At 45.6% G+C, this 24,724-nt stretch overlaps 1 protein-coding gene across 7 annotated transcripts in view; it reads left to right on the forward strand.

The window, feature by feature from the left end:
- CCDC157 (coiled-coil domain containing 157) overlaps positions 1-24,724 on the forward strand; it is a 197,441-nt gene that overhangs the window by 96,344 nt on the left and 76,373 nt on the right. For 6 of the 7 annotated variants that reach the window (XR_010171259.1, XR_010171256.1, XR_010171253.1 and 3 more), the window contains exons 7-8: positions 11,314-11,490; positions 13,362-13,524. The exons of the other annotated variant lie outside the window; for it this stretch is intronic. Coding sequence is in view for 2 of the 6 variants with exons in the window: in XM_063913383.1 (XP_063769453.1) it covers positions 11,314-11,490; positions 13,362-13,524 (340 nt within the window). In the remaining 4 variants the exon portion in view is untranslated. The remainder of the gene's footprint in view (positions 1-11,313; positions 11,491-13,361; positions 13,525-24,724) is intronic. 7 annotated transcript variants of the gene reach the window in all.

A 24,724-nucleotide genomic window follows, 5' to 3' on the forward strand; every position in this document is an offset into this window, starting at 1 on the left:
GCATGGGTGGATTCTAAATATTCCAAAACCGCAGCTGTTTCCGACGACAATTTGCTGTTCCTAGGGATGATTCTGGACACAGTCCAGAAAAGGGTGTTTCTCCCGGAGAAGAAAGCAAGGGAGTTATCCGAGCTAGTCAGGAACCTCCTAAAACCAGGAAAAGTGTCAGTGCATCATTGCACAAGGGTCCTGGGAAAAATGGTGGCTTCTTACGAAGCGATTCCATTCGGCAGATTTCACGCAAGAACTTTTCAGTGGGATCTGCTGGAAAAATGGTCCGGATCGCATCTTCAGATGCATCAGCGGATAACCCTGTCTCCAAGGACAAGGGTGTTTCTTCTGCGGTGGCTGCAGAGTGCTCATCTACTAAAGGGCCGCAGATTCGGCATTCAGGACTGGGTCCTGGTGACCACGGATGCCAGCCGGAGAGGCTGGGGAGCAGTCACACAGGGAAAAAATTTCCAGGGAGTGTGATCAAGTCTGGAGACTTCTCTCCACATAAAACAATGCTCTAAGCTTAGCAAGACCTCTGCTTCAAGGTCAGCCGGTATTGATCCAGTGGGACAACATCACGGCAGTCGCCCACGTAAACAGACAGGGCGGCACAAGAAGCAGGAGGGAAATGGCAGAAACTGCAAAGATTCTTCGCTGGGCGGAAAATCATGGGATAGCACTGTCAGCAGTGTTCATTCCGGGAGTGGACAACTGGGAAGCAGACTTCCTCAGCAGGCACGACCTCCACCCGGGAGAGTGGGGACTTCATCGGGAAGTCTTCCACATGATTGTGAACCGTTGGGAAAGACCAAAGGTGGACATGATGGCGTCCCGCCTGAACAAAAAACTGGACAGGTATTGCGCCAGGTCAAGAGACCCTCAGGCAATAGCTGTGGACGTTCTGGTAACACAGTGGGTGTACCAGTCGGTGTATGTGTTCCCTCCTCTGCTTCTCATACCCAAGGTACTGAGAATTATAAGACGTAGAGGAGTAAGAACTATACTCGTGGCTCCGGCTTGGCCAAGAAGGACTTGGTACCCGGAACTTCAAGAAATGCTCACAGAGGACTCATGGCCTCTGCCGCTAAGAAGGGACTTGCTTCAGCAAGTACCATGTCTGTTCCAAGACTTACCGCGGCTGCGTTTGACGGCATGGCGGTGGAACGCCGGATCCTAAGGGAAAAAGGCATTCCGGAAGAGGTCATTCCTACCCTGGTCAAAGCCAGGAAGGAGGTGACCGCACAACATTATCACCACATGTGGCGAAAATATGTTGCGTGGTGTGAGGCCAGGAAGGCCCCACGAAGAAATTTCAACTCGGTCGATTCCTGCATTTCCTGCAAACAGGAGTGTCTATGGGCCTCAAATTGGGGTCCATTAAGGTTCAAATTTCGGCCCTGTCAATTTTCTTCCAGAAAGAATTGGCTTCACTTCCTGAAGTACAGAAGTTTGTCAAGGGAGTACTGCATATACAACCCCCTTTTGTGCCTCCAGTGGCACTGTGGGATCTCAACGTAGTTCTGGGATTCCTCAAATCACATTTTAAACCGCTCAAATCTGTGGATTTGAAATATCTCACATGAAAAGTGACCATGCGGTTGGCCCTGGCCTCGGCCAGGCAAGTGTCAGAATTGGTGGCTTTGTCTCACAAAAGCCCATATCTGATTGTCCATTCGGACAGGGCAGAGCTGCGGACTCGTCCCCAGTTTCTCCCTAAGGTGGTGTCAGCGTTTCACCTGAACCAGTTTATTGTGGTACCTGCGGATATTAGGGACTTGGAGGACTCCAAGTTGCTAGATGTTGTCAGGGCCCTGAAAATATAGGTTTCCAGGACGGCTGGAGTCAGGGAAACTGACTTGCTGTTATCCTGTATGCACCCAACAAACTGGGTGCTCTTGCTTCTAAGCAGACGATTGCTAGTTGGATGTGTAGTACAATTCAGCTTGCACATTCTGTGGCAGGCCTGCCACAGCCAAAATATGTAAATGCCCATTTCACAAGGAAGGTGGGCTCATCTTGGGCGGCTGCCCGAGGGGTCTCGGCTTTACAACTTTGCCGAGCTGCTTCTTGGTCAGGAGCAAACACGTTTGCAAAATTCTACAAATTTGATACCCTGGCTGAGGAGGACCTGGAGTTCTCTCATTCGGTGCTGCAGAGTCATCCGCACTCTCCCGCCCGTTTGGAAGCTTTGGTATAATCCCCATGGTCCTGACGGAGTCCCAGCATCCACTAGGACGTCAGAGAAAATAAGAATTTACTTACCGATAATTCTATTTCTCGTAGTCCGTAGTGGATGCTGGGCGCCCATCCCAAGTGCGGATTGTCTGCAATACTTGTACATAGTTATTGTTACAAAAATCGGGTTATTATTGTTGTGAGCCATCTTTTCAGAGGCTCCGCTGTTATCATGCTGTTAACTGGGTTCAGATCACAGGTTGTACAGTGTGATTGGTGTGGCTGGTATGAGTCTTACCCGGGATTCAAAATCCTTCCTTATTGTGTACGCTCGTCCGGGCACAGTATCCTAACTGAGGCTTGGAGGAGGGTCATAGGGGGAGGAGCCAGTGCACACCACCTGATCCTAAAGCTTTTACTTTTGTGCCCTGTCTCCTGCGGAGCCGCTATTCCCCATGGTCCTGACGGAGTCCCAGCATCCACTACGGACTACGAGAAATAGAATTATCGGTAAGTAAATTCTTATTTTTTTATATTGAATATAGTAGAAAACAGGTAACCAATGGGGGACCGGCAGAGCCAATCAGCAGATGATAAACATTTAGCGAGGAAGATTAGCTTTGCAGATGCATTCAGGATGGATTGTATTGACAAGAATCTAGTCTTGGTAAGACCATTAAGGAGACAATTGCAGTAATCAATGCGGGAGATGAAGAGTGCATGGATTAGAATTTTTGCAGTGTATTGTGCAAGGTATGGTTAGATTTTCGATATGTTTTTCAGTTGTATGTAACATGATTTTGAGACAGATTGAATGTGGGGAACAAAGGACAGTTTAGAGTCAAGGATGACACCAAGGCAGTGAGCTTGAAGGGTAGGGTTGATTGTTGAGTTATCAACAGTGATAGAGATATCAGGTTGGTAACTACTATTGGCACGGCAGTAGAAATCTAATTTACTTCTGTTTTGGAAATCTTAATTTTGAGGTGGCGAGATGACATACAAGCTGAATCGGCAGAAAGACATTCAGTGACGTGGAGCAATACAGATGGTGACAAATCAGGGAAGGCTAGGTAGATTTGAGTATCATCTGCATACAGATGATACTGAAGTCCAAAATAGCTGATTAGTTTGCCAAGAGATGATGTATAGATTGATAAAAGCAGAGGACCTAAGACTGAGCCTTGCGGTACTCCAACTGATGTGCATTCAGAGAAGCGAACACTGAAAGAGCGATTAGATAGGTAGCATGAGAACCAAGAAAGGGCTGTGTCCTGAAGACCTAGGGATTGTAGTGTTTGTATGAGAAGACAGTGGTCGAATGCAGCAGAGAGATCTAGAAGAATAGGAAGTGAGTAAATACCTTTAGACTTAGCAGTGACCAGGTTATTCACTGCTTTAGTCAGTGCTGTATCAGGGCCTAATTCAGCATGGATCACTATTCAGAGAAATTGCAGTTATCTGTGAGTAGAAAGGTGCCATCCCAACAGGAAGAAAAAAAGCCCCGTGCAAAATTGCAAATGCATCGGAGTTCAGTATTCACTCGCAGATGCATTAGTAATTCCCGGAAATATAAGAATCTGAGCCTTCTGAGCAAATGTGAGTAGGCCTGAGGCTGCCACTACTATGCGGCTGAGACGGCTTGGAAGTGGTCTGCTCTGACGTCAGACACCTTCCCCAAAAACGCCTAGGCATGCCTACATTTTTTCTGACATGCCCAGAAAACACCGGCTTCCTGTAAGTCAAACAGCGGCTACGTTGCAGTTATAACCTGTATGCAATTTTTGTCGCTACCATGCATACGAAATGCGAATGCTACCCATGCACAGTTGTTCAATAATTGCTCAATTTGCAATTTCTCTGAAAAGCGATCCATGCTGAATTAGGCCCTCAGTGTAATGTTCGGAACGAAAACCTGATTGAAGTGGGTTCAATAAGTAGTGCGAGTTAAGAAAGTGTGTGAGGTGAGTGAGAGATGGGACGGTAGTTTGAGAGAGAGCTAGGGTCAGAATTTAGTTTTTGCAGAATGGGAGTAATCACTACAAGCAGGGTTTGTTAGGATCTCCTGCTCTGTGCTGCCACGTCGCCATGGCAACCGGGAGGCAAGTGTTAGCGAAGTAACCTGAGCGCAGCTGATACTCCGGTCCGGGTTTTTACTGTGTAGTGGTTACAGGCTCTGTGCACGGCAGGGAATCCGGCGCTGGTTTTGTGCTCACAGTCTGTGAGTTCTGAGTGGGGCGTAGACAGCACCTGCTATATAAACCATCCTCTCAGGCTAGGCAAATGCTGCTGAATCTTTGTTTGTTAGTCAGTTCCAGAGAGTTAGCTAGTACTGTGTGACTTTGTATTTACTTGTTGCTTACTGCGAATAGGCCTTGGGATTCGGTACTTCATTCTGCCAATCCGGACTTAGCAGTAAGACTGGAGTCAGTTGTTTGACCTGCTGGGGTTCTTTTGCTATTCTGTGAACCCAGCAGGTTTGCGGCTGTACTCTCAGACCTGCTTGCTTAATCCTCCCTCACTGTGCAGGGCGTCCAGGTGTCAGTTTAGTGGCAGTAAGCTGAACCTGTGCCCTGCAAGTGGGGGTTAGGATTGTGGATACTCTCCTTGTGTCTATATTTCTATCTCTGACCAAGGAGTTTATTCCCACACCCGTTGGTAACCCTTTGGGGTTTTTTCTGTTGCTCTTAGCAACATCATTTCAGGTGCTCCACATGTTAAATCACTACACATCGCTTCATTGTCCGCTCTATTCCATCTGAGCATTCCTGACACTAGGGAGACACCCAATTCCTGAGCCTTTGGGCTTCTCCGTTCACTTTGTGTTTATTAGTTATTCCATCACCTCCTGTGTATGTTATGTTATACTGTCTGTGAGTTCGTTTGCTTTGCTTCCCTCTCTGTTCATACACCGGTATACTCCTGTTAGCACTGGTGTGCGTAACATATTCAGCAGCCCTACTCCTGTTGAAATTTTGTGGGAATATGGAGCATACCCCTCAAAATACTTTGCAACAGGTGGTCGATCAGGTGCAGGTCCTGACTCGACAATTTAATGAGATGTCCATTAAAATGAACACCCCGCAGGCCGCTAGCGGAGCTCCCGCAGCAGCAGCGGCAAGTTCAGGGGTTAAGGAGCCGAAAGTAAATCTCCTGGATCGTTTTTCTGGAGATCGCTCGCAGTTCTTTTGTTTCAAGGAGAGCTGTAAGCTATATTTCAGGTTTAGGCCCCAGTCTTCTGGGTCGGAGATTCAGCGGGTGGGCATGGTAATTTCCTTGCTACAAGGAGACCCACAGGTCTGGGCATATGGGTTACAGCCTGACTGTCCGTCGCTTAAAAGTGTTGATGCTTTTTTTACGGCACTGGGCATTTTGTATGATGACCCTGACAAGATGGCTTCAGCCGAGGCTCAGATTACGGTTCTTAAGCAAGGGCGACGGCCAGCTGAGGTTTATAGTACGGAGTTTCGGAGGTTGGCTCATGATACCCAGTGGAATGACCCAGCCCTGAGAAACCAGTACCGAAGGGGCCTTTCTGACCAGATAAAGGACCAACTGGTACAATATCCCTCGCCTGATAGCTTAGATCAGCTCATGCAGTTATCCATCCGGGTGGATAGACGGCTGAGAGAGCGTAGGCTTGAAAGGGAGACCGCAGTTTCCTTTTTTCCCAAGGGAACCTCAGACTCTGAGGAATATTCCGAGGAGCCTATGCAGATTGGGGCTACCCGCCTCTCCTCGCGTGAGAAGACGCGGAGGAGACAGCAGGGTTTGTGTTTGTACTGTGGGAATAAAGGTCATGTTGTAGTATCATGCCCAGAAAAACCGGAAAACTTCAGGGCCTGAGGGTGATGGGAATATCCTGTCAGGCCAGAAGTCAGAATTTCCTAAAAAGACTTTTCTCATTCCGGTGACTTTGGAGATCCTCGGTCAAACTGTCAAGACTGAGGCCTTTGTTGACAGTGGGGCCGATGGGGTTTTCATGGACCGTCAATTCGCCCTGGAACACTCTGTTCCCTCAGTACCTTTGGCATCAGAGATTGAGATCTGTGGGTTACACGGGGAACCATTGTCCCAGGGTAAAATTACCTCCTGCACCAGCCAAATTCCTTTGTTTATTGGAGCCACACACTCTGAAAAATTGTCTTTTTATGTGACTGTCTGTTCTTTTGCCCCATTGGTTTTGGGGTTACCCTGGTTAAGGGCCCATAACCCTCAATTTGACTGGGTCTCTGGAGAGATTCTTAGTTGAGGTAGTGATTGTTTCAGGAGTTGCTTGAGCCTTCCAGTCAGGCTCTCGCAGCTAAGTTTGCCAGGATTGCCAGGATGTTATGCAGATTTTGCGGATGTGTTCTCCAAAAAAGTTGCGGAGGTACTACCTCCCCATCGCCCCTATGACTGTGCCATTGATTTGTTGCCGGATGCTAAGCTTCCCAAGAGCAGGTTGTACTCCCTGTCACGTCCTGAGACTCAGGCTATGGCAGAGTACATTCAGGAGAACTTGGCTAAGGGATTTATCAGACCCTCACCGTCCCCAGTTGGGTCGGGGTTCTTTTTCGTGGGTAAAAAGGACGGTTTGTTGCGACCCTGCATCGACTTCAGGGAATTGAACCGTATCACGATTAAAAACTTGTACCCACTGCCTCTCATTTCGGTTTTGTTTGACCAGCTTCGTACTGCCACCATTTTTTCTAAGATTGACCTACGCGGTGCTTACAATCTAATCCGAATAAGAGAGGGGGATGAATGGAAGACTGCCTTTAATACCCACTCAGGGCATTATGAATATTTGGTGATGCCTTTTGGGCTCTCTAATGCCCCGGCAGTCTTCCAGGAATTCATGAACTATGTGCTCAGGGAATATTTGGATAGATTCTTAGTTGTTTATCTAGATGACATCCTAATCTTCTCTCATTCCCTGGAGGAACATCGGAAGCATGTACGCTTAGTCCTCCAGAAACTCAGAGACCACCAGCTTGGGGCGAAGCTGGAGAAGTGCGAGTTTGAAGTCCAGCAAATCGCATTTCTAGGGTACATTATCTCCTCAGAAGGTTTCCAAATGGAGGGTTCTAAGGTACAGGCAGTCCTGGATTGGGTGCAGCCCACTAGTTTGAAGGTGCTTCAGCGTTTCCTGGGCTTTGCGAATTTTTATAGACGGTTTATCGCTGGATTTTCGTCTATAGTGGCCCCCTTGGTGGCACTCACTAAGAAAGGGGCGGATGTTGCTCACTGGTCTTGTGAGGCCAAAGCGGCCTTTGCCCGTCTCAAAAGGGCATTTGTCTCGGCCAAGGTGCTGCGACACCCAGATCCAGAGCGTCCTTTTGTGGTAGAAGTGGATGCCTCTGAGATAGGTATTGGGGCAGTGCTCTCTCAGATGGGGGTGTCTGATAATCGCCTTCATCCCTGTGCTTACTTTTCCCGTAAATTTTCGTCTGCCGAGATGAATTATGATGTGGGTAACCGGGAATTGTTGGCTATAAAGGATGCACTCGGGGAGTGGAGACACTGGCTTGAGGGGGCTAAGTTTGTGGTCTCAATTCTCACCGACCATAAGAATCTGGCATATTTAGAGTCAGCGAAGTGGCTCAATGCCAGGCAGGCACGATGGGCTTTGTTTTTTGCTCACTTTAATTTTTTGATAACCTATCGCCCTGGGTCAAAAAACATCAAGGCTGATGCACTCTCGCGGAGTTTTGCTCCAGTTCAAGAGACCACCGAGGAGCCATTGCCCATTGTGTCCCCATCATGTATTAAAGTGGGCATTACCCAGGACCTCTTATCATTAGTCCTTAGAGCACAGGAGCAGGCTCCTCCAGATCTTCCGGTAGGTCTCTTGTTTGTGCCTCCTAGGTTAAGACAGCGAGTGTTCCTGGAATTCCATGCCAAGAGGTCGGCAGGGCATACGGGTATTGCCAGAACTCGGGAGTTGCTGTCTAGGGCGGTGTGGTGGCCCTCGGTGGCTAGGGATGTGGATCAGTGGGTTCGGGCATGTGACGTTTGTGCCCGAAATAAAACTCCTAGAGGGGTTCCTGTCGGCCCATTACATCCACTCTCTATTCCGTCTAAGCCATGGACCCACATTTCCATGGATTTTGTGGTGGACTTGCCCAAATCCTCGGGGATGACAGCCATTTGGGTTGTCGTTGACAGGTTTTCGAAGATGGCGCATTTCGTTCCACTGGTTGGGTTGCCATCGGCCAGACGCCTGTCTGAGTTATTTATGCAGCATGTTGTGCGCCTCCACGGGTTGCCACTTGATGTGGTCTCTGACCGTGGATCCCAGTTTGTGGCCAAATTCTGGTGGGCATTTTGTTCTGATCTCCAGATTTCTGTGAGCTTGTCGTCAGGCTACCATCCACAGTCTAATGGGCAGGCTGAGAGGGTGAACCAGTCCTTGGAGCAGTTCCTCAGGTGTTATGTCTCCAAGTGTCATACTGACTGGGTTGCTCATCTGTCCATGGCGGAGTTTGCCTATAACAACGCGGCTCACTCTGCTACAGGGATCTCTCCCTTCCTTTGTGTGTATGGGCATCATCCTAAGGCCAATTCTTTTGACCCTCTGGATTCCACGTCTGGTGGTTCCTCTGTTGTTTCGGTCCTTAGGGGTATTTGGAGGAAAGTGAAGAAAGCCCTTGTGTCTGTGTCATTAGTGACCAAAAGGGTTTTTGATAAGCGGAGAAGACCCTGCAGCTTCAAATTAGGAGACTTCGTCTGGTTGTCCACCAAGAATTTGAAGTTGACACAGCCAACTCATAAGTTTGGCCCCCGGTTCATCGGCCCTTATAAGATCACCAGGGTTATCAATCCGGTGGCATTTCAGTTAGATCTGCCCCTTTCATTGGGTATCAATAAAACATTTCATTGTTCCCTTTTAAAACTGGCGGTTAGTAATCCTTCTTCCAGTGGAAGACCTTCTCCTCTTCTGATACGGGGTCAGAGGGAGTTTGTGGTTGAAAGGGTTCTTGACTCCAAGATGGTTCGGGGTCGGCTGTCATTTTTGGTGCACTGGAAGGGGTATGGCCCGGAGGAGCGGTCGTGGGTGCGCAGTTGTGATCTTCATGCCCCCAGACTGATACGCTCTTTCTTCTCGCAGTTCCCTGATAAACCCGGTGGTAGGGGTTCTTTGACCCCTCGTTAGAGGGGGGGTACTGTTAGGATCTCCTGCTCTGTGCTGCCACGTCGCCATGGCAACCGGGAGGCAAGTGTTAGCAAAGTAACCTGAGCGCAGCTGATACTCCGGTCCGGGTTTTTACTGTGTAGTGGTTACAGGCTCTGTGCACGGCAGGGAATCCGGCGCTGGTTTTGTGCTCACAGTCTGTGAGGTCTGAGTGGGGCGTGGACAGCACCTGCTATATAAACCATCCTCTCAGGCTAGGCAAATGCTGCTGAATCTTTGTTTGTTAGTCAGTTCCAGAGAGTTAGCTAGTACGGTGTGACTTTGTATTTACTTGTTGCTTACTGCGAATAGGCCTTGGGATTCGGTACTTCATTCTGCCAATCCGGACCTAGCAGTAAGACTGGAGTCAGTTGTTTGCCCTGCTGGGGTTCTTTTGCTATTCTGTGAACCCAGCAGGTTTGCGGCTGTACTCTCAGACCTGCTTGCTTAATCCTCCCTCACTGTGCAGGGCGTCCAGGTGTCAGTTTAGTGACAGTAAGCTGAACCTGTGCCCTGCAAGTGGGGGTTAGGATTGTGGATACTCTCCTTGTGTCTATATTTCTATCTCTGACCAAGGAGTTTATTCCCACACCCGTTGGTAACCCTTTGGGGTTTTTTCTGTTGCTCTTAGCAACATCATTTCAGGTGCTCCACATGTTAAATCACTACACATCGCTTCATTGTCCACTCTATTCCATCTGAGCATTCCTGACACTAGGGAGACACCCAATTCCTGAGCCTTTGGGCTTCTCCGTTCACTTTGTGTTTATTAGTTATTCCATCACCTCCTGTGTATGTTATCTTATACTGTCTGTGAGTTTGTTTGCTTCGCTTCCCTCTCTGTTCATACACCGGTATACTCCTGTTAGCACTGGTGTGCGTAACAGGGTTAAGAAGTGATTTAACAGTATTAAAAAGTTGCTTTGCTTTAGAGGCTTGAGCAGAGATGAGAGATTGGAAATATGTTTGTGTGGCAGTGTCCAGGGCATTACAACAGGAGTAGTAGATAGTCTTACAAGTGTGGAAGGCACTCTTTAGTGATTTGAAGGATAATGGGAAACAAGTGGGGGTATATTTACTAAAGTGTTGTTTTTTTGGAAGTGGAGATTCAGAGACTCAGATTCTACTTAACATTTATCTAGCACTTTCTAGAAGATAATAGCTAGAATCTAATTGGTATGGGCACATCTCCACTTCTAAAAACCTGCACTTCAGTAAATATACCCCCTGATGAGGTTAGCTGGACTTATATATTGCTGCAAATCAGCTGAATGTAAGTGGGGCAAGTGGTTGGGGCCTGGATTTGGTGATATGTCACCAGCTAATAAAAGCAGGAGAGAGAGCAAAATAAATATAGTTTAGGAGGTTTGTGAATGTGTTTTTATGGTGACAGGTTGTGGAAGTTAATGTCAATGTATAAAGATAAGATAAGGCTCATGACTGTTAATAAGAGGGGAGTGAATAATTGCAGAGGCAATGTGTAAAAAGGGGTGAGTTGCAGGAAGAGGGAAGGATGTAACAGCTTTGGAGAAATACCATGGAGTGCTATGAAAACAATTTGTATATTTCAACATACAGCTGACCCTAGATTGCCTCTAAATGAATACTGTGGCTAATTAACACAGTCTACCAGTAAGGCACATGTTTAGCTGATGAAAGGTGATACATTACACTGTGTTTGGCTATGCAAACACCAGCCCAGTATGCCTGCATTAACTATGCCAAATTATTGAATTGTGTCACAGTCACTGCCCTGACAAGCATAAACACACAATACCAGTCATCTCTTGCTGCTGTGATCATCTGATGAAGACTAAATTTCAAACACACACATAAAAATGAAGTGTTGTTATTATTTTACTATTCATTGTCAATAATTAGGGTTACTTGAAATATATTTTCTAATAGAAATAGTTTATGCTGTGAATATATTTCTTGTGATAAATAACTTGTATGACATTGAAAAATACCTTTTCCACTGACCCAAGTCCCTACAGGCGAAGCAAAAGTCCCTGTTGCAGCAATTGGACAGATTATCCCAAGAGTGTGAGAATTTGCGAGGCAATCTGGGGGATGCAGATGAGGAAAGAGCAAAACTGGAAGGGCAGATAGAACAAATGGAGAAAGAGGAGGAAAACCTGAAGAGCCAATTGAAGGATCAACAGGTACTACTCATTTAGACATGGCACCTTTATTTCCTTAGTCTACTTCATTTACATTATAATTAGTGATGAGCGGGTTCGGTTCCTCGGGATCCGAACCTCCCCGAACTTCACCCATTTTACACGGTTCCGAGGCAGACTCGAATCTTCCCGCCTTGCTCGGTTAACCCGAGCGCGCCCGAACGTCATCATCCCGCTGTCGGATTCTCGCGAGATTCGTATTCTATATGCCATTTTCACTCATGCTTGGAGATGATAGTGAGAGGACGTGGCTGCGATCTCTCAGTTTCTGTGTTCAGTGTGCTGCAAATATCTGCTCAGTGTGCTGCAAATATCTGTGCTCAGTGTGCTTGCAAATATCTGTGCTCAGTGTGCTAAAAATATCTACGTTCTCTGCCTGAAAAACGCTCCATATCTGTGCTGCATTGTAGTATATAGTAGGAGGACAGTGCAGAATGTTGCTGTGACCACCAGTATATATATAGCAGTATGGTACAGTAGTCCACTGCTCTACCACTGTGTCGGCAAGTATACTATGCATCCATACCTGTGCTGCATTTTAGTTGTGCGCAGTATATAGTAGGAGGGGACAGTGCAGAATGTTGCTGTGACCACCAGTATATATATAGCAGTACGGTACAGTAGTCCACTGCTCTACCTCTGTGTCGTCAAGTATACTATGCATCCATACCTGTGCTGCATTTTAGTTGTGTGCAGTATATAGTAGGAGAGGACAGTGCAGAATGTTGCTGTGACCACCAGTATATATATATATATATAGCAGTATGGTACAGTAGTCCACTGCTCTACCTCTGTGTCGTCAAGTATACTATGCATCCATACCTGTGCTGCATTTTAGTTGTGCGCAGTATATAGTAGGAGGGGACAGTGCAGAATGTTGCTGTGACCACCAGTATATATATATAGCAGTACGGTACAGTAGTCCATTGCTCTACCTCTGTGTCGTCAAGTGTACTACAAAAGTTCAGTAAAATGACCCAAAAATCAAAATTAAAAGCGTCTGATGAGAAGCATAAACTTGCCAATATGCCATTTACGACACGGAGTGGCAAGGAACGGCTGAGGCCCTGGCCTATGTTCATGGCTAGTGGTTCAGATTCACATGAGGATGGAAGCACTCATCCTCTCGCTAGAAAACTGCAGTGCCACTCCTAGATGGGCCAGGTGTTTGTGTCGGCCACTTGGGTCGCTTAGCTTAGTCACACAGCTACCTCATTGCACCTCTTTTTTTCTTTGCATCATGTGCTGTTTGGGGCCTATTTTTTAAATCTGACATCCTGTCTGACACTGCAGTGCCACTCCTAGATGGGCCAGGTGTTTGTGTCGGCCACTTGGGTCGCTTAGCTTAACCATCCAGCGACCTCGGTGCAAATTTTAGGACTAAAAATAATATTGTGAGGTGTGAGGTATTCAGAATAGACTGGAAATGAGTGGAAATTATGGTTATTGAGGTTAATAATACTATGTGATCAAAATGACCCCCAAATTCTATAATTTAAGCTGTTTTTGAGGGGTTTTGTAAAAAAACACCCGAATCCGACAAAAAATTTTCAGGGAGGTTTTGCCAAAACGCGTCCGAATCCAAAACACGGCCGTGCAACCGAATCCAAAACCAAAACACAAAACCCGAAAAATTTCCGGTGCACATCATAGAGTAGACTTGTCTTCATGCACTATAGTGTATTATCTAAAAGTTCCTCCTGATGCCTCTTGGCGCAGTACTGTTACAGAGATAACAGCTCTACGTATGGTAAATAGACTACACCAAATAATCTCTTGTTCCAGTTCACTGTTCTTCCCCTGCGCCACTCCATTCATTCCTTGTACCATACTTGTCCTTTATCCTTGTCTAGGAGATGGTACAGGTGCTTCAGCAGGAGAAGGTGACCTTGGAGATGTCTGTGTCTGAGGTGAAGAGGCAGCTCACTGAACTACAAGGATGCCTCCAGGCGCAAAAGGAAAGAGAGAAACTATTGGTATCTTTCCCAGACTTACATCCACTCCCAGAATTTGAGAGTAAGCACATGTTCTTGTTAATTGGGTATCCAACAATATTTAAATAAAACTAAGCCTAAAAGGATCATTTTGATATGAAGTTTCACTTCATGAGTTGCACTGTTTTACCATTTTTTTTACTTATTGGAATATTTATTTATTAAAGCACTCTAACACATTGTTTTATATTTTCCAACTAACTATATAAATGATATCTTTAATGCAAGGTCTACATTAGCTTCTGTACCTGGCTGGTACTAGCCACCCCGGGCAACTCTTAATCCCTAAGGCATATGTGATACCATTGTGCACATAATAAAATGTTTAGGATTTACATGTATATGCATTTGTGAATACTGACATACACCAGTAGAGGGTCTCACTGCTGGGAAAGCATGTGAGGAAGATGTCAGCTGGAGGAATAGCTGGGAGAGTGTGTCTGGGAGGATAAAGTAGAAGAGCATCTTCATGACAGGAAAAAATAAAGAGAAATAGTAGAGAAAAATTACATCACAGATAAAATGAGAGGAAGAGTATGTAATAAGAAAAGATTATTATTGTAGTGAATCTAACAGAATATACATCCACTGATTGCACACCTTTCCATTGTGCCCTACATGCAGGGTACATCATACTGCTACATAAGCATCAGTTTTCCAATATATGAACTTGGCCTTGTATGGCTCACCTCCCACAGTGTAACCTTCAAAATGCGCCCAACATGGCTGCCCCATATGGTACACTTGTGGATGGGATGAAAAATACATGGACCTTGTGGTTTTGTTGGAACCCTACTCTAAACTGTAGGACTCTGAAATCACCCCCATTTTGTGTCATCTCTTCTAGGGGTAGACTATTCCACCCTGGGTAATCCTACGCGGAGCGCCCAAGATGGCTGCTGCACTTGGTACCTGTGAGGGTGGAATACACAACCCTTGGAAGTTATTACCCAAAATACCTACACCAATCCTGCATTATGCTTTCTGTGTGCTTAAGGTTATTCTTTATGTCTGTGTTGCTTGTCTATTGTTGTATTACTCAAATCCTCTGTATCATGTGTATTGTTTTTGATGTCTGTAAAGCGCCTTGAGTCCTGTTGGAGAAAGAGCGCTATATAAATAAAATTATTATTATTATTATTATTATTATTATTATTATTATTATTATTATTATAACAACCGGTCCTTACTTAGAACTGAAGCACAGTGGAAAGAAACAGTGATTAGAAGTAAATTTACAGTAGTCTCTCTAACAAACAAATGGGAGACACTAGTGCAGTGGTTCAGCATTTTTTTCACGGTACCCCTAGGATAAAAAACTCTTTACTGATAAATTTGGAAAAGAATTAAGTAAATTGTGCCTACCTGTCATTCTTAGATTTTAGTTGCAGGAATGGCTACCATTTTTCTGTGGTGGGCAGTGTGTGGTGATCTGCTCCCTTTGGCATTCCTCCCTTGTGTGGCTTCTCATAAGGTAAGCGATTCAGAACAAACACACCACTTATCTGGCAGCACTATCTCTTTTTCCTCCTCATCTGCTCTTTCATCTGCATGAAAGTAGTAATGAGGTGTATTGAAGAGCTGGATTTTCTGTGGGCTCCTCCCGGTCTCTGGCCTGTGTCTTTTGCAGTTCCACACCCTGTGAGGCTAAGGGGTCAATCTAATTATGTGTGAAGGGTGCGAGTTGCGTTTCATTGCCGGCAACGGCACCTGAACTCGCACCGCTCGTGGTCCAATTCCTGCCCTATGGGGTTACAAGCACTTTTTTGTGAGTTTGGGCTGCTGTAAACTGTTACTGTTGCCACACTCACTCATGGATGCGAGAAACTCACACACAATTGGATTAACCCTTAAGCCTGGAGGAACAACAGAGACAGTAATATTAGCTGGCTTCATATGTCACTCCACATGACCACATGCCCAGTCTGGGGTAGATGCCCTGGGGCAGAGAACCAGTATAAATTCTCACAGCCAAGTACTCTTTCCGTGATGGAAGATCTCATGCACATCCTAGGGAGGGAGCAGATCCTAGGGAGGGAGCAGAGCGGTATTCTCCCTACACCGTCCTTCCATGTGACTCATGCATGCCACAGGATACAATACTGCTTCCTGGGTTGCCCAACTAGGCCTTGTTAGCCAGCAACTCAGCTATGCCTAACTTTCCAGCTTGGTCTCAGGGCCTAATTCAGATGTGCTTTTCCTTAGAGAAGTTCTGACTACTGCCACCACTTGTAGACCATGTACATAGCAGCTTTCTGGGGTTCCCTAGGCTCTGTTGGAGTGGTTGTGGAAGGCTTACTGTTGTGATCCTGTCTACAACAATCAAGTTCTTGTATTTGTTAATGGATTTACCGTGTTGTCTGTCCTGCCGAACAGATTTCTTGGTTGTCTTGTGAACTGTTGCTGTTGGAGCATTTCAGCTGATTGTATAGCCCCCAATCAGAATGCTTCTTCCCTCAGCTTACATTAGCAACCAATCAGAGACTTGCAATGTCTATGTATAGCTTGTCTGCCTTATATCCTGTGCCAGCGCATAAGTCAGTTCCCGGTGATTAAACCATGCCTTGCAGTATTCACAGTCTGCATTGCCTGCTGTCAATGTGCTTCACTTGGCTTTCGCCACAATTAGAATACACAGACTTCAGCCAGTAATTTCTACCTTCAGTAAACCTGTAAGATTCCTGGTTATTAGTCTGTAGCAACTACAGCTTGGTCAAGTGCCTGTGTTTCTACTCCAGCTTCACTACAGGCTAAAGTTTTGTCTGAGACCTGTTTCGGCATCCTGTTACAGTGCTCACCACAGCCCTCCAACATGACTGTTTTAGTAATCCAGAACTATGCCATGTTATTAACCTCTGTTTGCCAGTGAGCTATCTTTGTTCAGTGAGCACTTTACCTCCACATCCAGCCTTTGCATTTGCACCCAGCACTACAGTCTCTCTCCGCCAGCATCCAGTGACAGTTTGCTCCTGTTCAAGCACAGCCATTTCCAGTCAGCACTGTAGCACCCAATCCTGCTTAATCTTGTGCTCCTGTACTCCTCAGGGCTACACTCAGTAACAGGTTACACACCATCCAAGTCTGTCTCCATTCCTGTTTCAGTTTCCAACTCCAGTCTGGTCCAAGTATGATCCAACTCAAGTATCTGACTCCAGCAGGGCTGTTTCTAGCCAATTTGCCCCCCCCCCCCCCCCACACACACCTAGATAAAAAAAAAAGAAACTTGCGTGCGCACTCGGCAAGGGGCGTGGCCTCATCTAAATGGGTGTGGCCTCATCTAAATGGGCATGGCCTCGTCTGAAAAGACTACCTCACAATCCAGTTTTTGACCCTGCTCCAACAGATCACGACCACCACAGGAAAAAAAAATTCTACCATATTAAGCCCCACACAGTAATGCCCCCTGCACCATATTATGCCACACACCGCAATGCCCTTGATACATTAAATCCCCACACTACGGCAGGCAAGAGTCTCCATTTCACACATTACGGCAGGTGTCCCCATTTTACACATTGAGAGAGAGAGAGAGAGAGAGAGAGAATACTTACAGAGGCGATTACCGCTCTTCGGCCTGCCTCGCGCCAGCCTTTCCCTCTTCCTAACTTGGATCCCCCTCTGTACTCCGCTCGGGGGGAGGAGTTTCGCGGAGTGACAGGGTTGTGTCGTGACGTAACGACGCAACTGCGTCATTCCGTGAAACTCCGCCCCCGAGCGGGTTACTCGGGGAGAAATAGGAGGGGGAAGCAGGGAGCCACAGTTAGTGCCCCGGCGGGCGCCCAGTGCGGTTGCATTGCTCGCCTGGCCCAAGAAACAGCCCTGGACTCCAGTCCAGTTTGAGTCCATTTCCTGACTGGTCCAGCACCTGCAGTTAAATTCCAGTCCGGACCTAGTCTAGTTCTGGTCTGCTCCAGTATTCAGTTGATTCCAGTGCAGTTCAGTGTCCAAGTCCGGTTCCAGTCAGACACTGGAAACAACCCAGTGTGCAGCCAATTCTAAGTTACTACAGCAACTGCCCAGGGCTGCCTGATTCTGTGTCTACTGACTACCCTGACAGATACGGGCAGGTCTGGATCCTGCCACTTCCCAGAAGGAAAACGGGGATGCCAACAGGAAACTCTGAGGGAGGGTATAGTGTGTGACTTCTGTCAAACACCAGAGATCAGGTACAGCAACAAATCTGAGATTTCAGACTGTTCGCTATTTAACACGAAAATAAACTAATGGTTTCTTTCCCTCTTCTTCTTAATTGGAGAACCTGCTTAACAAGCTGTGGGCTATTCTGATTGCAGACTTAACACATCCCTCTTACAGTAGACCATCTATTCTCTTTTTATTGTGGTTTCAGCTAAGTGGGAGCCCCCACCTTAGGTGTATCTTTCTTGAGCTTGTCTGCCTGCCTAAGCCAGTGCTGGTCCTGGCCTTGTGTCCACAGAGACATGGCACTCCTTCTCAATACCACTGCTACCTTACATGATACCTGCTTGATGAAGCTGTTGTGCAGCACAACATGCATCAGCAGTTCCTAGTTTACTCAAAACACATTATTATTTAAAAATGAACCTATAAAACTGAGCAGGCAGAGAAATGAATATGATGGTGACGGGACAGATATGAGAAGCTATGCTTAGGAGTGCAGGAACTTTACTATGCAACTATTGTTTCAATCAAATAAAATACTATAGAATAGATTCCTTGCAACAGATCTTGAAATAATGAGTGTTAGGGTGCGATATCGCAATATCGCGTACGATCCAGCCAATATTGACCTTATCGTATGCAATATTTGTTCACATCGTGTAGTGTGTACTCACTATATCGTGTGCGGTGCGCGCTACTGCAGGTCGTATGCGGCATCACCCATCGGACCTACATGCAGGTCTGACAGGTGATGTTGCTTACAAATGCCATGCTCGCCACTACCGGATCCCGTCACTAGCGATGTTGCATCGTGCACATATAATTTAGTGTGTACATAGCCTAACACAGTTAGGGTTGGACTGACCCACAGGGGAAATTCCCGATGAACCCCTCCTCTAGTGGTCAGGTTCCAGACCATAATTATTATTATTAGCCTTTCTTTATATGGCACCACAAGGGTTCCGCAGCGCCCAATTACAGAGTACATAAACATATAATCAAAACAGGAAAACAGCAACTTACAGTTGAATACAATATAGGACAAGTACAGGGTAAGTAAACATATCTGCATCAGTAGAGGACAGTGAAATAAATATCAGGTGGACCGCAGGATTTGGTGCAGTTGAAGATTATTAAAGTAAGAACCGGATAAGCACATGAGGGAAGAGGGCCTTACTCGTGAGAGCTTACATTCTAAAGGGGAGGGGTAGGCATGAACCCCTATGCATTCATATTATGCATTGTTACTATACTGGAGGGTCAGTAACTTAGTGGAGCAGAACCATTGATAAACTGTCGTGCTCAGTACACTACACCAATATTAGCTCTTCTGCCAATTAAAAGTGGGCAGTCCTAACAAACCCCTGTCCTCTACTTTATAAAGGGGCCCAGTTCTTTGCAGGCTGAGTATGTCCTCTCTAATAGTTGTGCCCCTTCTGGTTGGCCACACCCCTTAAGCTTAAGCCCCTACCACTGATTTCTCTAGTGAGCCCTTCATGCCCCAGACTGACACTGATCGCAATTAACAAACATCATATAAGTAATATTTTTTTGTTAAGACCTGCCTTAATATCAACAGAGGCACTGTTGTGGAAAAAAAACAACTAAACTAACCACTTGCCTGGCATGGTCGCTTCAGATCCGACCACACCAGGCTGGGCTTTCCCTGACATGGTCACATCTGATGTGATCAGTCAGAAATGCTCACTGGGCGGCTCCTGGAAGCTAATATTCTGGCAGCCGCCAAAGTCAGTGAGACCTCCTGGCCCCACTGGACCTGCAACTCCACCACCAGTGTACCCCGATCACTGTGGGCCATAGTGATCAAGCAGACCATCTGAACCCCTCCTGCTGGCATCAGTGAAGCATGATAGCCGCGACTCTGCAATCCTCCAGTCTGACCCAGTCACTGCGGGCAGCGGGCCCTCTCCTGCCGGTATCACTAAAGGAGAATAAGGTAGCTGCAGATCTGCCTCCCACCATTCCCCATTCCCGTCTCTCCCGATCATGGATAGCAGTGATCAGCCAGTCTAGCGGCACCAACCTCCCCCTGGCACATTACAGCAGCTGTGGCTCCCAGTGTGTCCCGATCACTGCTGCCCACCGTGATTGGGCAGTGAAGTGTCATTCCTCTTCTAGGCATCACCTCAGTAATGATGGGCGATCCTCAGGGCGCCCACCCATTTGCTGCTGTTTCTCTCACAGGGCTGCAAACATTAGTTTTAAAATAAATAAAAAAATTAAAATAAAAAAAGCAACTTACATTTTATTTATATATATATATATATATATATATACACTGTATTATATGTATATTATATACATGTGTGTGTATATATATATATATATATATATATATATATATATATATACACTGCTCAAAAAAATAAAGGGAACACTTAAACAACACATCCTAGATCTGAATTAGTGAAATATTCTTATTTAATACTTTACATAGTTGAATGTGCTGACAACAAAATCACACAAAAATTATCAATGGAAATCAAGTTTATGAACCCATGGAGGTCTGGATTTGGAGTCCCACTCAAAATTAAAGTGGAAAAACACACTACAGGCTGATCCAACTTTGATGTAATGTCCTTAAAACAAGTCAAAATGAGGCTCAGCAGTGTGTGTGGCCTCCACGTGCCTGTATGACCTCCCTACACTGCCTGGGCATGCTCCTGATGAGGTGGCGGATGGTATCCTGAGGGATCTCCTCCCAGACCTGGAGTAAAGCATCCGCCAACTCCTGGACAGTCTGTGGTGCAACGTGATGTTGGTGGATGGAGCGAGACATGATGTCCCAGATGTGCTCAATTGGATTCAGGTCTGGGGAACGGGCGGGCCAGTCCATAGCATCAATGCCTTCGTCTTGCAGGAACTGCTGACACACTCCAGCCACATGAGGTCTAGCATTGCATTAGGAGGAACCCAGGGCCAACCGCACCAGCATATGGTCTCACAAGGGGTCTGAGGATCTCATCTCGGTACCTAATGGCAGTCAGGCTACCTCTGGCGTGCACATGGAGGGCTGTGCGGCTCCCCAAAGAAATGCCACCCCACACCATTACTGACCCACTGCCAAACCGGTCATGCTGGAGGATGTTGCAGGCAGCAGAACGTTCTCCTTGGCGTCTCCAGACTCTGTCACGTCTGTCACATGTGCTCAGTGAGAACCTGCTTTCATCTGTGAAGAGCACAGGGCGCCAGTGGCGAATTTACCAATCTTGGTGTTCTCTGGCAAATGCCAAACGTCCTGCACGGTGTTGGGCTGTAAGCACAACCCCCACCTGTGGACATCGGGCCCTCATACCACCCTCATGGAGTCTGTTTCTGATCATTTTAGTAGACACATGCACATTTGTGGCTTGCTGGAGGTCATTTTGCAGGGCTCTGGCAGTGCTCCTCCTGTTCCTCCTTGCACAAAGGCGGAGGTAGCGGTCCTGCTGCTGGGTTGTTGCCCTCCTACGGCCTCCTCCACGTCTCCTGATGTACTGGCCTGTCTCCTGGTAGCGCTTCCATGCTCTGGACACTACGCTGACAGACACAGCAAACCTTCTTGCCACAGCTCGCATTGATGTGCCATCCTGGATGAGCTGCACTACCTGAGCCACTTGTGTGGGTTGTAGACTCCGTCTCATGCTACCACTAGAGTCAAAGCACCACCAGCTTTCAAAAGTAACCAAAACATCAGCCAGAAAGCATAGGAGCTGAGAAGTGGTCTGTGGTCACCACCTGCAGAACAACTCCTTTATTGGGGGTGTCTTGCCAATTGCCTATAATTTCCACCTGTTGTCTATTCCATTTGCACAACAGCATGTGAAATTGATTGCCAATCAGTGTTGCTTCCTAAGTGGACAGTTTGATTTCACAGAAGTGTGATTGACTTGGAGTTACAATGTGTTGTTTAAGTGTTCCCTTTATTTTTTTGAGCAGTATATATATATATATATATATATATATATATATATATATATAAATTATATGTATGTGCACCCTGCCCTGCTCTGTCTGGTCCCACTTCCTCTTAGTAGCTCCACCTACCCTCTCTGACAACTATACCTACTCGTCCCGTTCCTTCCCTTAAATATGTATATAGACGGTGTAAATATATTAAGTTAATAAAGTAGTTTTTTTTATGTTTGTGCCAAGTATAAAACTATCTTTTTAAATGTCTCCAAAATTAGCTTTTTTTGTAATTATCACATTATGTAAATTATAGCCATTTAAACTTGATTTTGCATTTTTTGTAAAAAAAATAAAAAATTACTTGAGTAAGGTTTAAATAGCTATTGTTTACCTAATTTAATAATAACAAAAATCGGCAATTTTGGGGACATTTTCCTTAACCATGTAAGTGGTTAAGGAAATATGTTTGGTGCTAGGGCGTAGCTGCCATAGGTGCAGGGAGTGCAGCTGCTATGGGGCCCAGACCGGAGAGGGGCCCACCTTCCCTATCACAGTTGCATGTGTTATATACAAGGGCATAGTTACCATAGGTGCAGGGAGTGCAGCTGCTATGGGGCTCACAGCTGAGAGGGGCCACCTTTGCTGTCAAAGTTACATGTGTTATATACATAGGGGTCCTTACAATCTTTTGCCTTGGGGCCTACAATTTATCTAATAATGTCCCAAGACCTGCTGATTGTAATGTGGTAGAAAATGAACTGGAGGGCATAATGTTACATAATATGTTCTGGGACACTTGTAATGTGGCACAATATGAAGTGGAGGCACTATAGTGTGGTATAATGTGAACTGGGCACAGTACTGTAGCATATGAACTGGGGCACTGTAATGTGGCATATGAACTGGGGCACTGTAATGTGGCATATGAACTGCGGCACTGTAATGTGGCACAATATCAAGTGGAGGCTATATAGTGTGGCATAATATGAACTGGGGCACTGTAATGTGGCATAAAATGAAATGGATGCACTATACTGTGGCATAATATGAGCTGGGGACACTGTATGTCATAATATAATTTGGGGGTATTGTGTTGCATACTGTGTACTGGCAGCCCTGCAATGTGACATAAAGGGCCTAATTTAAAGTTGATCGCAGCAGCAAATTTGTTAGCAGTTGGGCAAAACCATGTGCACTGTAGGGGGGGCAGATATAACATGTGCAGAGAGAGTTAGATTTGGGTGGGGTGTGTTCAAACTGAAATCTAAATTGCAGTGTAAAAATAAAGCAGCCAGTGATTTACCCTGCACAGAAACAATATAAACCATCTAAATCTAACTCTCTCTGCACATGTTATATCTGCGCCCCCCTGCAGTGCACATGGTTTTTCCCAACTGCTAACAAATTTGCTGCTACGATCAACTCTGAATTACCCCCAATGTAAACTAGGACACTAATAGGGATCACAAAATTAACTAGGGCACTACCATGGGGCATAACATTAACTAATACAATACTATGGATCATAAAATGAATTAGGGAACTATTATATTGATTAAAATTAACACTTTAGCCCTCATTCCGAGTTGATCGCTCGCTAGCTACTTTTAGCAGCCGTGCAAACGCATTGTCGCCGCCCACGGGGGAGTCTATTTTAGCTTTGCAAGTGTGCATTTTGTGCAAAACAATACCAGCCCTGTAGTTACTTATCCCGTGCAATGATTCCAGTGACGGAGGTCCCGGAATTGACGTCAGATACCCGCCCTGCAAACGCCTGGTCACGCCTGCGTTTTCCCTACCACTCCCAGAAAACGCTCAGTTGACACCCATAAACGCCCTCTTCCTGTCAATCTCCTTGTGATCGGCTGTGTGAATGGATTCGTCGCTAAAAGCATTGCACAGCAACGATGCTGTTTGTACCCGTACGACGCGCGTGCACATTGCGGTGCATACGCATGTGCAGTTTTGCTAGTTTTTTGCCTGATCGCTGCGAAAATCGGCAGCGTGCGATAAACTTGGAATGACCCCCCTTCTGCGGAGAGGTGTCACTCGAGGAGCATTGGGCTGGGGCCCCCTTCAAAATGTTGCTATCGGGCCCACAATGTTCTGTCTATGCCCCTGGTTTGGTGATATCTGAATTCCATGAGAAGCTGCATTTCAGACAGTGAAATAAAGGACTTGTAGCATTTTCCAATAAATTAATATTGACATAGGTGCTTAATAATACGCAAAGTTTTTCAGCATATTGCATTAGAAAATAAAGATACTACTCTGTTATGCCTGACAAGTACTCTCTATTTATATTATTGGGAAATAGCCAAAGGGTTAGACAAATACATTACATTTGAATATAACCTCATTAGAACCTTGCAAGCAGTGGTTTAGTGGATGATACCATAGTGTGTAGACCGTCGATATATTTGATTATATATGGGATGGCTTTAATTAAGTAAATTATTTAGTAATAATACCACAAATAGATCTAACTATAAACAACTATACCAGAAACCCAGAGATAACAGATTATATAATAATTAGTATGTTTACGTCAACATTTGTATTGTGAACAAACTGCATTTTATAAACTAATATCCCAATCACTGATTCTAAAACACTAATAGCTCAGTTTAATAAGTTGATATGGATCAATTGTATAAATTATATCAATTATCATTAGAGTGATCTAAGATATCTGTTATAATTATAATACAGGTTGAGTATCCCATATCCAAATATTCCGAAATACAGAATATTCCGAAATACGGAATTTTTTGAGTGAGACTGAGATAGTGAAACCTTTGTTTTCTGATGGCTCAATGTACACAAACTTTCATTAATACAAAAATTAAATATTGTATTAAATGACCTTCAGGCTGTGTGTATAAGGTGTATATGAAACATAAATGCATTCTGTGCTTAGACTTAGGTCCCATTGCCATGATATCTCATTATGGAATGCAATTATTCCAAAATACGGAAAAATCCGATATCCAAAATACCACTGGTCCCAAGCATTTTGGATAAGGGAGACTCAACCTGTACATAATTACAGGTAAAATTCGGGATGGTGTCAGGATCCCGGCACTTGGGATGCCGGCAGTCAGAATATCGACAGCCTGTCCCTATCCCCCTTCCGGAAGCCTAACCCTCCCTCCCCCGCAGCCTTACCC

The sequence above is a fragment of the Pseudophryne corroboree genome, chromosome 1, assembly GCF_028390025.1.
Source record: "Pseudophryne corroboree isolate aPseCor3 chromosome 1, aPseCor3.hap2, whole genome shotgun sequence".
In the NCBI taxonomy this organism is placed as follows: domain Eukaryota; kingdom Metazoa; phylum Chordata; class Amphibia; order Anura; family Myobatrachidae; genus Pseudophryne; species Pseudophryne corroboree.